Source organism: Mus musculus, chromosome 11, assembly GCF_000001635.26.
Source record: "Mus musculus strain C57BL/6J chromosome 11, GRCm38.p6 C57BL/6J".
In the NCBI taxonomy this organism is placed as follows: domain Eukaryota; kingdom Metazoa; phylum Chordata; class Mammalia; order Rodentia; family Muridae; genus Mus; species Mus musculus.
In genome coordinates this window covers 109,810,208-109,830,649 of record NC_000077.6, presented here as the reverse complement: position 1 = coordinate 109,830,649, position 20,442 = coordinate 109,810,208, and the positions used below count along the sequence as shown (strand labels likewise).

The window sequence follows — 20,442 nt, the reverse complement described above, 5'->3', positions numbered from 1 at the left end:
TCTTATTGGCCCTTTTCTCCAGTATCTGGATTACTGTCCAGTAACTGAACGTAACTGCTGCTATGGAACGTAGCCAAGCCTGAGCTACACAGTAAGACAATGTCTCTAAATAAAGAAAGAATAAATAAATCTACCCAGTGGCTGGAAGCAACAACATATCACAGGACACATAATAGGTGACATAGTCAGAAGGAATATATTGTTAACTGTCTGAATGCAAGTGCAATAAAAAATTATAAAAAATAAACCATATATTATAGTGTCTCAGTGTTCCATGGAGTTTTTCTTAATGAACAAACACATAAAGTAAAAGAAAATGTGTTCCAAGCTCTAAAGGTTCTTAATCTTTTGGCCTGAATCCATCAAGGCTCTCTTGCCTTGCAGAATTTCACATCTTTCATCGCTTCCCTCAGATATTTATGAGGCTGCTGGAGCATCCCTTTCCTATCTGTGTGATTTTGTTTACGGACTGCGTTACAATCAGAGTAAAACAAAAATGAGGTCCAGAAATGCACTTCTAATATGTTAGAATATTAATATATACGGTTAGAATATTAATATATACGGTTGGTCTCCTTTGCGTTCTGTAGCTGTGATAAACACCATCACCAAAGCAACTCGAGGAGGAAAGGGTTTATTACATCTTACAGGTTACAGTCTGTCATCCAGACCAGAGGCAAGCCAGGGCAAAGAGCTCAAGGCAGGAGAGCTTGAAGCAGAAACCACAGAGGAATACTGCTTAATAGATTGCTTCCTCTGGCTTCCTCAGCTACCCTACTTATACATCCTAGGTCCACCTGCCTAGGAATGGAGCCACCCACAGTGGGCTGGGTCCTTCTACATCAATCAACAATCAAGAAAACGATACCCACAGACATGACCATAGACAAATCTGGTGGAGGCAACTCAACTAAAATTCCCTTTACCCAGATGTGTCTAGGTTTGTGTCAGATTGATAAAAACAAATAATGACAATTGTTATAACCAGCAATGGTAGCAGCTTGAGGGAAAACTTAGTTTAAGTAGACATTGATTTAAACGAAGCACTTCCTTGACATTAAAATGCTCAAAATTTAGGCTCCTAATAAACCTGAGGAAAGAGTTTTGCTTGCATAGCATGTTAAAATAAGCTCCCCATTGAAATGCTCATTAAGTAGAATAAGTAACTTCTAGAAGAATATTGTGAGAGAGGAAACACACTGAAGAGATTTGTCTTTCTGTAAAGGAAAACGGGAATAAAGAATTGATGCAAAGCAAAACAAAACAAAACAAAACAAAAAACCAGAAAAACAAACCATCAATCCAAAAAAGAAATCAGAACAAAGAAACATGAGTTATGGTTTTAAAATACTAATAAAATTAAGACACTTTCATCATAGACAATTAAATACATTTCAGACTGTGACATTATTTAGTGAGACAGAAAGCTATTCAGAGCAAATCAAAAAATTGACAAATTTGAGCTGGGAACCATCAAGAGCATAGGCTTAAATCATTGGTTTGAACAATAGCCAAGCCAGCGTTTGACTTGGTGTTTCTGTGTGTGTGTGTGTGTGTGTGTGTGTGTGTGTGTGTGTGTGTGCTGTCTACTAAACGAAGTGTGTTGAAATCAAAAGCCAACTGAAGTATAAAACTGTGAATGTTTTAAAATATGATGTTAATATCAAACTATTGAAAATTGATTAAGTCATCAAGAAATGAATAATGGTGGTAGAAGTTAAACATAAGACAGTTGATCGTGGTCACGTCTGCAGAACTTTCTATCTACTCTTATGATAATCTACATTCTTTCCAATTGTCCAGGAAATAGTTTCAAAGACTGAACACAGTCCAGGCTACAAAGGATGCTCCAGTGAATTTATTTAAAGCCACATAGATTATAATCTCTGATCATAATATGTAGCAAGATAGGAACTGAATTCGAGAGAGAGAGAGAAGAGACCGTAGAAAGAGGAGGAAGAAGAGACAAGGTGTTGAGAGAAGAGGAGAGGGAGAGGAGAGGAGGGGAGGGGATGGGAGAGGAGAAAAGAGGGCAGGGGAGGGAAGGGGATGGGAGAGGAGAGGAGAGGAGAGGAGAGGAGAGGAGAGGAGAGGAGAGGAGAGGAGAGGAGAGGGAGAGACACAACTCTTTATGGGTAAGAAAGAAAACCATGACAGAAATTATGAACACAGCACATTTGATGTGATTCATGTGGTCATCTCTGGTAGCACTGTGAAAGCTAGGTAGTGGTTTCCTCAACCAAAATTGCACATTAACTCTCATAGTTGCTGCTGCTGGCACGGGGACCTCCCCCCCTCTCAGAGGTGGACAGAGTTCTAAGCTAAAGAAAAGTGATCTTTAAAACTTCAGATGCTTCTGGATCAGAAGAACGAAGGCAAAAGCAGGGTTGTGTGTTTGTGCCACACCCATTCTTCAGCCGACCAAGGGAAACATTTCCCTCAAGTGTCATGGGCTATAGAACACAGCCAGGGAAGATGTGCAGAGAACACACAGGGCTAACATCTGTCCTCTAGTGCCTGTTCTTCGGAACCCTAGGGATGACATTGCCAACACCCTTTCCATAGCATCACAATGTTAACATTCCAAAGGAGTCCAGAGCCTCAGAGTCAGGATCTAGGATGCCAGAGAAAGGATGGAGAGCAATCTCCACAAATCCTGGGGTTTTGTATAAAGGCAACGGCTAAGAAGGAAGGAAATAGCAAAACCCCCGTCAACACTGTTGAGTCTGGACACCATCTTGAGAATGTCCCATTTCAATAATTGGAAGAGCGCCCAAACGAGCCAGAGCTTGACGTCACAGGACAGCATCAGGTAATTGCTCATGTCTCTCTCTTTGGCTTTGTGTGAGCAAAGGATGGGGGTACCACAGATTTCCCGAGGCAGGCAGAAGGGTTAGGTCAGTCATCCACCCAGTATTTTTAACACAGAGAGGACAAATCAAAATGATGCTTTTGTTTTGTAGATAGACATTTGTCTCTTTGTATTAATTTCTGTTAGTGCCTTTGTATTGAAAATTACTTTGTAAGTAGAAGTAGTGATTATGTTCAACAAAAGCTCCCTGCTTCACCTATTATCTTGACTCCATGGGTCAAAATGACAGTCCAGGAAAGGATCATCCTTGTGAGAGAATCCAAAAATGAAATTAAAATGTACAGAAAACACTCGCACATTTTCCTAAGAAGATGAAATTCATTATAATTGCATTTTAGACAAGGTCTCTTTATGTAGTTTCATCTGGCCTAGAACTCATGATATAGAACAGACAGGCCTAGAACTAAGAGAGATTCTCCTGCCTCTGCCTCATAAACACTGGGATTCAAGGCATGTGTCATAATACCTGGTTCATTATTTCTTTATAAAGTCATTGCTCACTTCCTCCGGAGCCACCATCTACTCTAATGGAGAAGATTGGAAATTGTCAGTGGAGGTTTAATTATGATGCCCCTGTTACATCATAACCGGTCACTTATATAAACTCAAACGTCATTGAGAAAATAGCTACTAAGTTCAAGGAATGAACCTTCCCCTCTCAGGAGTCCCTTTGCCCATTCCTCTTTTCTAAACCCAGGCAGGGAAAACAACAACTAAAGGAAGTTTCCAGAGGATAGGAAAAGGGCCTAGAAAGCATTGCTTAGCAGGGAAGGAGGAAGAGCAATTCTGGGTAGGTACAACCAGTCGCCGAGAAAAGACTGCAAGCTCCCCACTCTACCAGGTGAAGAAAAAAGTGGAAATGCCCTGTCGCAAAGGTCCTTGGAGCCTTTGGTGTCCTTGGCTAGACTGCCGTTGTCCCTAAGCATCTGACTTGTGTTTGCTGGGGTTGAGCTGACCCTGTTGTTCTTTGTAGAATACCATGCTGTCATCTGCTGCTCACACCCAAGGTCCCTGTGGCCTCCACATTCGCTCAGACCCTTGCTCTCTATGCCCTCTTGCTGCCTTGCCCTGGTCCCAAGGCTGTGCTAAGATTGCTGTCCTCGGCACATGGGTAACCTCTAACAGAGATAGAAGATCCAGACTATGAGGACCCCTTCTCAGCCATGGTGGACACAGTAGGGATGCTAGGAAGGATAAACACTTCCTCACACTGTCTAGGGGTTCTTGAGTTTTTAATGTATCATCAATCTCTGTCCCAAGTTTGCTTAAGGGTGATAGAGGGAGGAAGTTCATACCCATTCTTCAATGACCAGTTGTACTCTCTCAGAGTATCTCTGCTTCCTCCCTCCTCCTTCCTCTCTCCTCACTCCTCCCTTGCTAATATTTTCCATTTCTTCTTCCTCTCTACTAAAAATTTTCATCAGTCGTTTTCTCTGTTTGCTCTATACAGTAACATTGATCCTACAGGATCTAGCTGGACTCCTTGCATATTAAAAAAAAATACTCTATAGATGTTTGGAAAACCATGTTCTTTCTCCATAGGGGCTTATTTCTGGAATGATATCTTGCTGTGGGCTCAAAATTCCATCTTGAGGTTTAGAACATTAACCGTGATTCCCTTTTTTCATTTCCTACTTTAGCCATCCTAATTTGTTTCAATGTCTTTGGACACACCATCACTTTTCATTGACTCAAAATAGGATAATTCATGCCAGGTGTAATGGAGCACCACTATAATCCACTTATAATCCCAGAGCTTGGGAAGCTGGGGTAGATGTGATCATGGGTTCAAAGACAGGCAGGGCTATGAAAATAAAAGAGGGGAGTAGAGAAGGAAGGGAGAAAGGATATGGAAAGGAAAAGAGAAGGAAAGGGAAACGCAGCAGAGAAATCAAGCTAAAATAAATCAAAACAAGATACCATAGAAATGTAGGAATACTGTAAGAAACCACTAGCAACCCAAGGCCCAAGGCCTGCTGAACTCAGGGAATAGGCATCAAATTCAGAAGAGACTATACAAAGAGGAATAATAACCTTCAGTTAAAGTCCTAAGGACCCCAAGCCTTCTTCTCAGGTTAAGATATAAACACTAGCTTTATTGCCCTTTTTAGCATCTTTTCAGATCCCACTGGAGCAGCCCATTGGCTCAACTTAGCTGGATGCCAGAGACAAGTCAGTACTCATCTATGTATAGACAATTGTCCCTGGGTGCCTGGTTCTACTTCCACAGAGTATGGCAATCAATACAGAAGCCAAGCAACTGGTCAGAGGGCAGAGGATGAAGAACTGTGAAACTATAAGTCTGCATGAATAAGTTATCTATAGTGGGCTCCTCCATATGTAGCTCAGGGAATATTGCATAGGAGTTAACAGAAAGGTGGTAAGAGCCAGAGGTGACAGAGGACTTCTGAGAAGCCATGCCTTCCGGACACAGCAGAGCCTTTGTAATCACTGGCCAATAGCAGCTATGCCTACCGGCATAAGATCTGTATAAGATCAAACCCACTCCCATCCAACATAAATGGGAAGGAGGCTCATGAGGTCCCAGCCTTAGCTGAGAAGTTTTAGCAGTTGAAGGCTGCTAAGAGAGGGAGATCCGTTTTCCTCAGGGAACTGGTCTTTGTTGGGTTGGCTGTGCTCCCGTGGGTAGACCAACACCCATGCACGAAAGGGCAGTAGAGATTGGACTCAGTGGACCATGAAGAGCAGTCATGAAGTTGGGAAATGAGTGTGGTAGGTCATCTGTGTTGAGTTGGAGGGGGAATAGGGGAGTTGATATGAACAAAATATATTGTAAACGCATGAAATCATCAAAGAATCGATTTGAAAACAGGAGGAAACACGTGGTGTAGCATTTGCATGCCACCTCTGCACACTCAGTCTTCCTGATACAATGGAAATTATTGTGATGCTGTGTTGTTGAGGTGATGAGGGCAAGGAAAATAAGTCCACCCATGTGCAGGACCTATGCATTCTTCCATGTGCAGGATCTATGCATTCTTCCCTCTGAAGCCTTTCAATATATAGCCGTTTGAACCTATGCTTGCAGAATTCTTGAATGTGGGGAGAATCACCTGAGGAAACATTCTTAATTGCTCATTGCCTTACCCCACTGAACCATCAGGCAATCTTTCAGTAACTACTTCCTAACGCATCATCATGTGTTAGAATCACCCTACAGATCTCAGCAAATAGCAGCTCCGTGTACTTAGCCACTACTGTGAAACATAAGAGAAGCTGTACATTTGGTGTATGCATGAGTGCATTGCATATGTATGTGTCGTGGTGTTTACATGTGTACAACTTTATTTCTGTGTCAACATGCAGGGAGATGCATGCACACATATGTGCATGTGTAGGCCAGAAGCCAATGTCACATGTCTCTTCTTGTATTTTAATTCTCCACCCTATTTTATAAGGCATGTTTCTCACTGAACCCTGTATCAAATCTACTGAGGGTGGGTTAGCCAGAGAGCTCTGGGGATCCACTAGTCTCCATCTGTAGGATTGTAGAGATGATCCAAATTCAGACCCTCATGCCTCGTGGCAACTGCACCATCTCCACGGTCTCAGGAAACATTAATTGCTCATTGCCTTACCCCACTGAACCATCAGGCAATCTTTCAGAAACTACTTCCTAACGCATCATGTCATCAGTACCTACCTCTGTGTTGCCTAGACTAAGCAGCCCAATGATAGCGGGCCACCTCCTCCAAGAGGATATATGTCCTTCTCACTTCCCCAAGAACTCAATGATAACTCTGTTATTAGGAAGGTCACTTTGATGCCCACCACTTAACAAGGCTTTCTGGTGGTAACTGTGGCTAGTCTCTGTCCCTCCTGGCAAATCTGTTCATGTTGGGGTTACTTTATCTTCATAAGATCCTTCTGGTGGTAAACAACATTACCATCACCAGGTGACAAGATAGGCCAGCTGAGGATAAAAAACAAACACTCAGGAGCCAGGGAGATGACAAAGGACTGTGACTATGCACTTGTTAAAGGTCTAAGACTGAAACAGAATTGTCTGAGTCAGGCATGGAGCTGGAGAAGGAAGAGAAACATGGGGAAGATGGCCTTCAAAGTCATGGCTGAGCATAGCCACCTCAGATGGGTGTGTGGCTCTGTCCTGGTTCTAACAGTCTACCCTGTATAGGAAAGGGCTCATTTTGACCACAGAAGTTTCTCTCTCTCTCTCTCTCTCTTCTCTCTCTCTCTCTCTCTCTCTCTCTCTCTCTCTCTCTCTCTCTCTCTCTGTATCCATGACAACTGCATCCTCACGGGTTTATGGACCTTTGGAGGCCACAGAGGAATCTGTAGTATCATTTTTCAGGTACCATCCATCTTGATTTATAAAACACTAGCCTGGAACTTGCCAAGTAGGGTAGGGTGGCTGACCAACTTCAGGGATCAAACCCAGGTTCTTTCGGGCTTGCAAGGCAAGCACTTCACCAACTAAGTTATCTCCCTCCTCTGCCCCCATGATAGCAGCTCTCCAAAGGAGCCAATGATAAGCCTCAAACTGAGGATACTCTTGCCTCAGCCTCCTGACTCTCCTGGTGTTGGTATCACAAGCTTCTATGCCCATAATATACCCACCTACCCATGCCCACCCACCCTTAATTGTTTAATTTTACATTTTTAATTGAGCTTGAAAACTGAATGAGTACAACGTGCCGGAAGTTTCCTGTTTACAACCATTGCTGAGTACAGTAGAGAGACTCCCTCATCACTTCAACTCCCTCCACTCGTGACATCAGGGTTCCAAACCCTGAATGTATTTCCCATCAAACCAGCAGCCATGTTAGCAAACTCAATAATTAGAATATGATGGGCAGAATAGGCTTGGTGCTTCCCAGCATGATTAAGTAGTGTGCTAAGCGCTTTACTTGAGTTATAGTGATTACTCTCCCCAATGTCCCATTGTCCCTGCAATTTGCATATCTATAATTATCCACACTTTACTGATGGCAACACGGGTTCAGAGACATGAAGTCACAAGCCTAAAGTTACAAAGCAGAGATCAGTGGCTCTAAGCACTGAAGACAGGCTTCTCTCTCACTCCAAAGCTCAAGTGTATTGTACCAATCACAGAGAACTGGGCCCTGCACAGTGCCAAGATTCTAGATGCACAAAATAGAAACCCCTGCAACCATCCATTCTTCCAGATCAGGTGCCTTGCCCTCTGTACACCTCAAATTTACTCATTCTGCTCTTTCACCTGCTAACCCACCATCCAAATATTACGCTTCCTGAAAGTACCACGAACCCCGTCAGAAGAGCAAACAGAAGTAGAGATAAGCAAGGCTGAGCACCGGACAGTGTGTCCTCGGAAGTGGGCAGGCTGGCAGGAGAGCAAACAGGCTGGTGACATTTCATACGAAGGCAGCTCTGCTGAATTATGCTACAGATGGCTTTGGGGCTATCACCTTTTGTGAAATACTTGGTTTATAAAGGAAAAAATTCACTGTAAAGAGTAAGTTAATTTAAAGCTCTGAGCTACATGTCCTTGAAAACAAGGAGAGCAATGATTAAGTTGTGTCATCTACGGGTATCAGGCACTCTCTGTCTGTCTTTTATTTCTTACCTTTTATTATTATTTGGTGAGGGGAGGGAGAGAGGGGGTAAGGGGGATGGGGAGAAGGAGAGGGAGGGGGAGGGAGGGAGTCTCTTCTCTCCTTCCATTATATGGCCCCCAGGGATCAAGCTCAGGCCCTCAGACTCAGCAGCAAGCTCCTTTCCACACCAAGCCATCTTACTGGCTCATTTTCTTCCCTTTGGAATCATCCTTGCTCTCTCTAGATGCTCTGACCATCCCTTTCAGCACAGCTGACACTCTCCCTGTACCTGCCTGTCCTTGAGCCTGGTTAACATGTCCTGGATCCCAGTTAGTTCAAAAGCAATAACAAGATCTGACCAGGCAAACCGCAAGAAAGAGAAACCTACATTTGCACACTTGCACCCCTTACACCATTTGCTAAATGCATTGTCAATCCCTGAATCGCTCTCCATGCCCCAGATTAGGTGTCTCAAGCTCTGTGGCCTGTTGTTTTTTGAATATTTCTAGCATGGCTTTAAGAGTTACAGCAATAAATGACAAGACTTGGCATTCGAATGAAGTGTTGCCAAAAGGTTTCGTTTCTTCATAGCACGAGCAATGGGTTTCCCAACTTACAAGCTCCTTGTGTCTTCATCCCCAAGCTCCCTATGAAAACTGTCCTTAAGAGTTCTCCATTAGGATTGGTGAAGACCTTTTCTCAACCTGTTAGTGGCTTTTTTTTTGTCTTATTGACAGCGTCCTTTGCCTTACAGAAGCTTTGTAATTTTATGAGGTCCCATTTGTCGATTCTTGATCTTACAGCACAAGCTATTGGTGTTCTGTTCAGGAATTTTTCCCCTGTGCCCCTATGTTCGAGCCTCTTCTCCACTTTCTCCTCTATAAGTTTCAGTGTCCCTGATTTTATGTGGAGTTCTTTGATCCACTTAGACTTGAGCTTTGTACAAGGAGATAAGAATGGATATATTTGCCTTCTTTTACATGCTAACCTACAGTTGTGCCAGCACCATTTGTTGAAAATGCTGTCTTTTTTCCACTGGATGGTTTTAGCTCCTTTGTCAAAGATCAAGTGACCATAGTTGTGTGGGTTCATTTCTGGGTCTTCAATTCTATTCCATTGATCTACCTGCCTGTCACTGTACCAATACCATTCAGTTTTATCACAATTGCTCTGTAGTACAGCTTGAGGTCAGGGCTGGTGATTCCCCCAGAAGTTCTTTTATTGTTGAGAATAGTTTTCTCTATTCTGGGTTTTTTGTTATCCCAGATGAATTTGGAAATTGCTCTTTCTAAATCTATGAAGAATTGAGTTGAAATTTTGATGGGGATTGCATTGAATAGGTAGATAGCGAGGGCTAATATCCAATATACACAAAGAACTCAAGAAGTTAGACTCCAGAGAAACAAATAACTCTATTAAAAATGGGGTACAGAGCTAAACAAAGAATTCTCAACTGAGGAAAGCCGAAAGGCTAAGAAGCACCTAAAAAAAAAAAAGTTCAACATCCTTAGTCATCAGGGAAATGCAAATCAAAACTCTAAGATTTCACCTCACACTAGTCAGAATGGCTAAAATAAAAAACTCAGGTGACAGCAGATGCCGGCAAGGTTGTGGAGAAAGAGGAACACTCCTCCATTGCTGGTGGGATTGCAAGTTTGTACAACCACTCTGGAAATCAGTTTGGCAGTTCCTCAGAAAATTGGACATAGTACTACCTGAGGACCCAGCTATACCACTCCTGGGCATAGACCCAGAAGATGCTCCAACATGTAATAAGGATATATGCTCCACTATGTTCATAGCAGCTTTATTTATAGTAACCAGAAGCTGGAAAGAGCACAGATGTCCTTCAGCAGAGGAATGGATATAGAAAATGTGCTACATTTACACAATGGAGTACTACTCAGCAATTAAAAACAATGAATTTATGAAATTTGTAGGCAAATGGATGGATCTGGAGGATATCATCCTGAGTGAGGTAACCCAATCACAAAAAGACACACATGATATGCACTCACTGATAAGTGGATATTAGCCCAGAAGCTGGAATACCCAACATACAATTTACAAACCACATGAAACTCAAGAAGAAGAAAGACCAAAGTGTGGATACTTTGATCCATCTTAAAAGCAGGGAACAAAACACCCATGGAAGGAGTTACAGAGACAAAGTGTGGACTAGAGACTGAAGAAATGACCATCCAGGGACTACTCACCTGGGGATCCATCCCATATACAACCACCAAACCCAGAGTCTATTGTGGATGCCAACATGCTTGCTGACAAGAGCCTGATATAGCTCTCTCCTGAGAGGCTCTGCTAGTTCCTGACAAATACAGAAGTGGATGCTCACAGCCATCCATTGGACTGAGCACAGGGTCCTCAATGAAGGAGCTAGAGAAAGGACCTAAGGAGCTGAAGGGGTGTGCAGCCCCATAGGAGGAGCAACAAGATGAACTAGCCAGTACTCTTGGAGCTCCCAGGGACTAAACCACCAACCAAGGAGCACACATGGTGGACTCATGGCTCCAGCTGCATATGCAGCAGAGGATGGCCTAGTCGGACATCAATGGGGTGAGAGGCCCTTCGTCCTATGAAGGCTCTATGCCCTACTGTAGGGGAATGCCAGGGATAGGAAGCAGGAGTGGGTGGGTTGGTGAACAGGGGGAGTGGGGAGGAGATAGGGGAAGGGTTTTTTCAGAGGGGAAACCAGGAAAGGGGATAACATTAGAAATGTAAATAAAGAAAATATCCAATAAAACCACCACCACCAACAACAACAAAGAGTTCTCCATTAGCCAGTGACACCAACAACCCCCACTACTAAGTCTCTAAGCACTAGCAATGAAACTGGGGAGGTGGCTTAGCAGGTCAAGTGCTTGCCTTGGAAGCATGAAGGATTGAGTTGTTCACCAGAACAACGCGCCCCACCCCCCACCCCCCGCCCTTTCAAAGTGCAGAACCCAAATTGCTGGGCAGAGTGACATTTGCCTGCAATCCCAACACTGGAGAATTCAAAACAAGAGGATCCCTAGGACTCAGCAGTTAGCCAGTATAGCTTAACTGGCAAGTTTCCAGCCAATGAGAGACCGTGTCTCAAATGAAGTGGGTGGAGTTCCTGAGTATGGCGTCCGTGTCTTGTGCACCAGAACATACACATGGATATATACATATGTAAAGAAATCCACTCGCCACTCTCAATGCCCTCAATCCGATGCATCAGCGCGTTTCATCAGTCCTGCCTCCAAAACCATCATCCATCCTTTCTCCATCTCCTGTGACACTGATCCTGTGCTCTTCCGCATCCTCCCCACCTCCTCCCTATTTCATCTTTTTCCTCTTCAGTCTGTTCCTCAAAGGTCAGCCAGATTAACTTTCATAAAATGCAAATTCCATCATGGCGCTTTCCCTCGGTTCCCATCTCTTTCAGACTACGATCTGAAATCATAGTTATTACCCATGAGGCCTTGTGCCCTGCTCGGGCTTTTCTCTAGCCTCATCATGTGCTGCTTCCCATCTCAGCCGCTCTGACCACAGCGGTTTCTCTCAGGTCCTCAGATTCTCTTCAACTCTGCTTCAAAGACTTTGTTTCTCCTGTGCACACTTTGTGAAGCCCAGTTTCCATCTGGGTGGCTGCCATGGGCTCCAGGATTTCTGCTCTAAATTCTATTGTCAAAGGGCCTTTTACAACCGTCTAATTTCAGCTTCTTCTCCCTCAGCATCTCCTCTATTTCTTTCTGGCACCTTCCATAAACTACAGTTACCTTCCTGATTTCTTTACTGGCTTGATCCTGCTGGACCTCTAGCAACTAGCATAGATCCCAGGGCGGGATGGAGGGTTGGGTGGACGGCAGAAGAGATACCAAAAATTAAATAAAATAAATATTGCTGCATAAAGGCAATGAATAATATGTTCCCCCTTCAATAAAGCATATATGGGAGGGGGAGAAATACCAGTACTTTGTATGTGCAATGTACAAGCAAGCACCACATCAACTTATATTAATAATAATTTTTTAAAAACTTGTTAAGATTGCCGAAGATATTTTCTGATTACATTGAGGGGGTGGTAATAAACATTTTTAATTTCGGAGAGAAGAAATCTGGCCACATCCTGTTAATTACTAGATTCTGGGGCCTTTTAAAAATTATTACTTTTCATCAGTATCTTATGAGAATAGTTTTTAGGCGTCAGTAGCTGTTCTCGGGGAGCGTCCCAACTACTCAGCAGCCCCGGATGACTCCATTCCTCTTGACAAGGTCTGGCTTAATTGAGTCCTGTGGGCTCAGATAGATTTGCATATTTGCCTAGCAAGGTAAATTGCCAAAGCCTCTGCCGCTTTGTAAACAAGAATCATCGCAAGATGTGTGAGGAACACTTTCAGAAGAGGTCCCTGGAGAAATACATCACCACTTACTTATCGAGTATAGATTTTCTTAATGTGCCAAAATATGTCTCGGGCTTTGGTCAGTTCAAGTGTCACGGCTTGCTAGAAATGTTGAGGAATCCAGCCAGTGGACACAGAGCAGATGTTTTCCTAAGCTTAACAATTTTGTTTTCCTTTGGAAAAAAAAAAAACTCCCTAGTTTCCCACCACTGTGTATACAGGGATTGCTTAAGTTAGGTCTTTGGAGAGAAACAAGAGACACATCAGAAGGGAATGTAGGCTGTGGAAACCACAATGTCAGAAACCAAGTTCAAACCCATAAAAGAAAAATGATGCAACATTTTACATCTGGCTGCTGGAGGAAATGTCCAGTTGTCTGTCCAGTATCAGTGTGGATAGTTTAGAGACAAATGAGGACAGGAGGGGCCATCCAGGAGTCTGTTATGTTTGAATCCTAGTGACCACATTTAGGATGATGGTGATCAAACTTCATTTCTGGGTTTGGGCAGAAAAACAAATAATTAAAGCCAGTAGATAACATTATCACTCAGTATTACTGCAGATGGACTAACCTTATAATACCAAAGAGAAAAGTTTTGAGCCTTGGCCCAATTATGGAACACCCTAAAAATTGATTGACTAATCCTAGGCGAGCCTGACCCCACCACAGAACACCCTTAAACAGTCCCAAGACAGCCTGATTCAATCCCAGGACACCTTTAGCCAGGGCTAAAATACTCTGACTCAATCCCAAGGCACCCTTAACCAATCACAGACTCAATCTTCTCAGACAGAGATGCATTCCTCTGATTTTCTGGTCATGACTGTGGATTTAGGGTGGATCAAAAAAACACAATGCAAGCCAGGCCTGGAGGTTCAGGCCTGTAATCTCAGCAGTTTAGGAGACTGAAGGAAGATGATTCCAAGTTCAATTGCCTTGCTAAGCTACCAAGACCCTGTACCAAAATGAAAATAAGGATTAAAAAGGCTGGTTGGGGTTGGGAATGTGGCTCAGTTAATAGAATGCTTGCCTAACACACACACACACACACACACACACACACACACACACACACATATGCACACATACAAACACACACAAACACACAAACCCCTGGGTTTAGTTCCTAGCACTACATACACGTGGCACATATATAAATACACTCAGAAGGCAAACCTGGAAGTTCAAGGTTATTCTCAGCTACATAGTAAGGATGAGGCCAACTGAGGCTACATGAGACCCTATGTCAAAATGGGCGGGGGGGGGGGCTGTTGGAAGGAGAGTATAGCTCAGTGGTTGAGAATTTGCTTAGTATACTCCAAATACTAAATGTAGTAATGTAGTTCTCTCTCTCTCTCTCTCTCACACACACACACACACACACACACACACACACACACACACACCTCAACTCTCCCTCCCTTCTAGTTAATATTTGGAATCACTTATTTGTTTCTCTCTACCTTCCCATGTGCTCCCACCTGCTCATGAAATAGAGTTTGTCCACCTCACGCCAGTCACAGCGCTCTACGACAGAGAAATACCTGTGCTCACAGTAGGCAGAACCAGGGCCTCATGGAACCTATCATCTCATAAAAGAGAAAAAAGACCTGTGACCTGCCTGAACATTAAAGTGTGGATGTCTGGTTACAAAAGGGAATTTACTCACAAGTGATGACCAGGGGAAAGATGGGTCTGCACCCGGAGGTGGGAATGGGAGGTGTCATGGACAGGATACAAAGGAAGTGACCCTAGATATTCCCAGGAGAATGAGGACAGGAGTGCGAGTGGGCATGAGGAAGGAAACCGCTGTATTCTGGACAGAGGGAGATACTTGGGCCAAGTCACCAAGACTCTGGGCCTGAAACATCACCGAGGAGGGAGTAACAGAGAGGGTGGAGGTGTGAGCAGACTTGGGTCAGGAAGGACAGGAAAACCTATGCTGAGTAAGATGGTGGGTGCTTGGGAGTCACTGAAGACCCGTGTTGGAAGATCCTAAAAGATGCACAAACAATTTAACATGGAGGAAAATACCCATGCCTAATATCTTCAGTCCACGAAAAAGAAGAAGAAGAAGAAGAAGAAGAAGAAGAAGAAGAAGAAGAAGAAGAAGAAGAAGAAGAAGAAGAAGAAGAAGAAGAAGAAGAAGAAGAAGAAGAAGGGGAAGGGGAAGGGGAAAGGGGAAAGGGGAAAAGGGGAAAAGGGGAAAAGGGGGAAAGGGAAAAAAAGGGGAAAGGGGAAAAAAGGGGAAAGGGGAAAGGAAAAAGGAAAAAGGAAAAAGGAAAAAGGAGAAAGGAGAAAGGAGAAAGGAAAAGGAGAAAGGAAAAGGAGAAAGGAAAAGGAGAAAGGAAAAGGAAAAGGAGAAAGGAAAAGGAGAAAGGAAAAGGAAAAGGAGAAAGGAAAAGGAGAAAGGAAAAGGAGAAAGGAAAAGGAGAAAGGAAAAGGAGAAAGGAAAAGGAGAAAGAAAAGGAAATGAAAGAAAAGGAAATGAAAGAAAAGGAAATGAAAAGAGAAAGAAAAGGAAAAAGGAAAAAAAGGAGAAAGGGGGAGAAAAGAGGGGAAAGGGGGAAAGGGGGAAAAGGGGAAAAGGGGGAAAAAGGAAAGGAAAAGAAGGAAAAGAAAAGAAGGAAAATAAAAAGGAAAAAGGAAGGGAGAAAAAAGGGGAAAGGGAGAAAAAGGAGGAAAGGGGGAGAAAAAGAGGAAAGGGGGAGAAAAAGAGGAAAGGGGAGAAAAGGGGGAAAGGGGGAGAAAGGGGGAAAGAGGGAGAAGGGGGAAAGGGAGAAAGGGAAAGGGGGAGAAAGGGGGAGAAAGGGGAAAGGGGGAGAAAGGGAGGAAAGGGGGAGAAGGGGAAAGGGGGAGGAAGGGGGAAGGGGGAGGAAGGGGGAGGAAGGAGAGGGAGGGGAAGGGAGAGGGAGGGGAGGGAGGGGAGGGAGGAAGGGGGAGGGAGGGGAGGGAGGAAGGGGGAGGAAGGGGGAGGAAGAGGGAGGAAGGGGAGGGAGGAAGGGGAGGGAGGAAAGGGGAGGAAGGGGAGGGAGGAAGAAGGAGAAAAGGGAGGGAGGGAGAAAAAAGGGAGGGAGAGAGAGAAAAGGGAGAAAAAGGGAAAAAGGGAGAAAAAGGAAAAAGGAAAAAGAAAGGAAAGGAAAAGGAAAAGGAAAGAAAAGAAAAGAAAAGAAAAGAAAAGAGAAAAGAAAAAAACAACTTGATAGGTTAGTGTTCTGCGGCTGTGACAAAGTACCAGAGGAAATCAACTTTAAGAAGAGGAAGGTTTATATCTGTTCACAGTTTCAGTGTTGGGTCTGCTGGCTCCACTGTCTTGGAGCCTGAGATGAAGCAAAACATCACCGTGGGGTCGTCACGGTGAGGAGCAGAACGGTCGGGGGGGGGGGGGGTGCAGACTACACCCTTCAAAGGCACACTTTCTCCGTCTAGGCCACAGTTTCAAACATTTCTACTACTCTGAAGCACCTCAAGCTAGGTATCTTCAACATATGGTGACTGGGGGAGCTGGGGGAGCATCTCAGATCAGAAAACTGTTCTGATTTACATATGAAATTCCACCACCCCCCACCCCCCACCCCCTATAGAACTCGTGAGTTTAAATGCTTGCTCTTCATCTGGCGGATGTTAGAGAAGGTTGTGGAACCTTCAGATGGAACCTCATTGGAGGAAGCGGGTCATTGGGGTGGGCCTGAAGGTTACATGGCCCCGCCCAGCTTCCTGTTCACTTTTTGCTTCCTGAGGCCTGGTGACCTACCAGCCTCCCATTCCCGCTTTCATGGCTTCCCCCGCTGTCGAGGACTGTCTGCTTCCAAACTGCAAGTCAGAATAAACCCTTCCTTCCTAAGACTGCTTCTTGTCAAGTATTTGGTCACAGCAGTAACAAACGAAACTAATAAGCTCTACCGGCTAGCATCGCTTCTCAGTTTTGCTAACCCTCTCCCAGCAATGTTTTCTTCAAAAACCAGCTGATTATTATCAATTTCTTCTCTTCCTCACTTGGCCACACGCCAGCTGGGTTGTTTGTAGGTCACTGGGTCATTTAGAACACACCTAACGGTGGACTTGTGTTTTTCTCCACATTCAGGGTTTCTCATGAGAGGAAAAGTGAGAACAAAAATCATGAAGAGCTTCCAGAGAGCCACCACTCATCCCACGGTCAGGACAAGGAGGGAGTCTGGCTTCCTGGGAGCAGAACTGAAGAGGCAGAAGAAGACCCGGCTGCAGAGGAGGGACCTTTTCTCAGTAAAACAGAACTACAAAAAGATACGCAAGGTAGGAGAGCCCAGCCCTGCTGTACATACATACATTGTGGGCATAAAGGGGTTTACAAAACAGGACCCCAGATCTAGAAGCCAGACCCAGGACAAGGGCAAAACTAGTGTTTAAGACTAATCATATATAATATGTAGTATCTTATACTTTTTTTTTTTTCGAGACAGGGTTTCTCTGTATAGCCCTGGCTGTCCTGGAACTCACTCTGTAGACCAGGCTGGCCTCAAACTCAGAAATCTGCCTGCCTCTGCCTCCCAAGTGCTGGGATTAAAGGCGTGTGCCACCACGCCCGGCAGTACTTTTTAATGTTGTAGTAACAAGTCTACAGAGCCACTACCATCCATGATGAAACTTTTGGCTCAAAAGCTCTACTTTCCATATTACTTTTTTTTTTCATTGTTATCACAAAATACCTGACAATAACAACATGGGAAAGAAGGGGTTTGTTTTAATATATTTCTATTTTAAAAATATTAGTTCTTTGTGAATTTCATAATTTCTACCATATTAATCCGAACGCCTGTCTTGGGTGTTCATAAATCCTGTGCTTGCTGTCACAACCTCTCTGAGCTCAGATGTGAAACTGTCTCATTGTGTCTGGAAAACACTATTTCAACCTATTCATCCAAAGCCTACATCTCTCTGACAACCTTCCTGTTCCCTCTTTCATGGTGATCCTTGAACTGTGGGAGGAGGGGTGCAATATGGATGTCCAATTTAGGGATGAGTGCCCCAATTACTCTTATCCTGTGAGGTGACATGGTGACCAGTTATGAGACTTTGTGTTAACCACCATCTACAAAAAAAATAGGAAAGAAAAAAAGAAACTTTTCTAATGAGGGTTTATAGATGTAATAATCTATGGGTGTAGTGATAAGTCACTAGGAGATGGTTTTATATTATGCCCATTTAGTAGAATAATAGTAGTATGTTCTCTATCAGGGCCTATTACTTGTCTAGACACAGGTTCTTGGCTTGATAATGGTGCCCAAGTATGAATTTCATCTTATAGAATGAGACTTAAATCCAATCAGAAAGTGCCTGGTTCCTCCCATGATGTTCATACCATTATTGATCCAGTGGGCATGTCTTGTCAGGCCAGTTATTATAGTTCACAGGACTCATAGTTTGGTAAGACTGTTGGTTGTATATCTCCTCAGCAGGTGTGTATAGCACCTTTCAGATCTATAAAAGCCAGCCAATCGGGGTGAAGCTTCCTTATCTCTTGACCCTATCAATAACAATGCCGGGCATTTGTGGGTGCGGGCTTTAACTCTCATAATCTTAGACCAATATGGTATCAGTGAGCATGCCTTGACAGACTGTTTATATAGTTCCCAGAGGTCATAGCTGGTCAAGATTTTTCTTACTCAAAACAAATCCTCAGAAAGAGAATCTGACTGAAGTGTGCGGAGCTTGACCTTTGGAGATACTTGGCTTTGGCAAGGGGCCCACAATGCTTTGTCCCTTTGCTTTTTTTTTTTTTTTTTTTTTTTTTTTTGCATGTATAGAGTTGGGTTCCTCCATGCAGAATGGAACCCTCCAAATCCAGTGAGGTGAATCCCAGAAACATTCCCATATCGAGAATAGCTACTATCAAAGAGAGTCCTCTTCAAGCTTGAAGAACAAACCTGGCCGAGTGCCAAGAGTAGGTCCCTTAAGAGCCAGGGTAATGATGCTGTAACTGAGAGAGCTGAGACAGAGTCATGCCACAGCCCCTCCTTCCTTTTACTCTTGCAGAGTCTTTGTTATTTTAAATGGAGGAATTTTTTTATTCCTATATGTATTTATTTGTTGGACAATGGGTTTATATTTATTGGTTTATTCATTCATTTACAAGTTTATAGACACAGTCTCATGTATCGCAGTCTAGCCTTTTACTCACTATGTAATAGAGGATGTCCTCGAACTCCAGGTCCTCCTGCTTCCACCTCTGGAGTGACAGCTATGCACCACCAGATCAAGTTTATGTTGGGGAACAAACCTGAGGCTTTCTACATCCTAGGCAAGCACCCTAGCCACTGAAGCTACACCCGAGTTCTGGCAAATTCTCCTTTCTCCCTGCTTTTCTCCCTTGCTCTCAGCTTCACCTGTTATCTACCCACAGAATTGTTTTAGCACCAAAGGCAAGGCAGTTTCACCCTGGAGGTACCCACACTGCCTGAGCTGAGAGAGCTTCAGAGAGGCATGATGACTTTACATTTTTATGTCTTTCTTTAGCTAAAGGAGTCAAACTCTTTGCTAATGCATAACAGGTCTTCTATGCAGGCTTCAAAGATAGAGGGACAAACCAGGGGTTGATTCTGAGGCAGATAGCTCTCTGTGACCTCACTTACAATCTGAAAGACAAAAGGCCCTCCTGGTCATTGAACACGGAGCCATTAGCGCTGATGAGGTTGTCAGAATGCTTTTGCCAAATTCTCCCAGTGACCTCCAGGGGCCCAGCCACACAGAGAGCAGAATGGGTTACACTTTATGCAGACACCACAGGCTTTATGAAGATGTATAGTTTGGGTCCCCAGAAAAATCCGTGTTGCCGTGGCGTGGCGTTCCAGCCCATGAGAGCTAGGAACGCTTGACCTTGATTAGGAAGAGCTTAACAAATGGGTCTCCTGCAAAGCCTGCCTTCCTTCTTAGTCCTCAAGGAGAACTGGGTCGGGGGAGGCAAAGAAAAGATGACCTGCAGCAAAAGTGAAAGGAAAGGGGGCGGAGATCCTTTATCTTGGGATAAAAGCTTTGGCTTTAAAGCCAAGGAGGCAAGAAATCATCAATGCTTTGAAGGTGATGCTCGAATCAAGGGTTGTATCCATCTCCTATCAGTCACCTTCTAAGGACCTCCCAGGACCCCACAGCTTTTCTACTGCCATGTACATCCATATTGATTCTCTCCCAGCTTTCCTAGTGTATCTTTCTCTCCAATTCTGTTTAGGGACTGTCTTAGGGTTTTACTGCTGTGAACAGGCACCATGACCAAGGCAAGTCTTATAAAGACAACATTGAATTGGGGCTGTCTTACAGGTTCAGAGGTTCAGTCCATTATCATCAAGGCAAGAGAATGGAAGCATCCAGGAAAGCATGGTGTAGGCAGAACTGAGAGTTCTACACCTTCATCTGAAGGCTGCTAGTGGAAGACTGACGTCCAGGCAGCTAGGGGTCAGGGTCTTAAGCCCACACCCACAGTGACACACCTACTCCAACAGGACCTCCTAATAGGGCCACTCCCTGGGCCAAGCATATACAAACCACCACAGGAACCAAGTTCCCCCTAGCTTTCCTACCTCTACACTACACATCCTTTATGCAGTCAACACAGTGACAGGAACTTCAGACAGAGCTGTACATGGAAATCAC

At 44.0% G+C, this 20,442-nt stretch overlaps 1 protein-coding gene across 3 annotated transcripts in view; it reads left to right on the top strand.

Annotated features, from left to right (window-relative positions):
* Nucleotides 1-2,570: 2,570 nt before the first annotated feature.
* 1700012B07Rik (RIKEN cDNA 1700012B07 gene) overlaps nt 2,571-20,442 on the top strand; it is a 39,814-nt gene continuing 21,942 nt past the window's right edge. For 2 of the 3 annotated variants that reach the window (NM_001162428.1, NM_027038.1), the window contains exons 1-2: nt 2,604-2,812; nt 16,904-17,091. In NM_001162428.1, coding sequence (NP_001155900.1) covers nt 2,745-2,812; nt 16,904-17,091 — 256 coding nt within the window. In that variant the 5' untranslated portion in view covers nt 2,604-2,744. Of the gene's footprint in view, nt 2,813-16,903; nt 17,092-20,442 lie in introns of all 3 variants that reach the window. The other variant, XM_006534114.3, reaches the window with a different exon arrangement.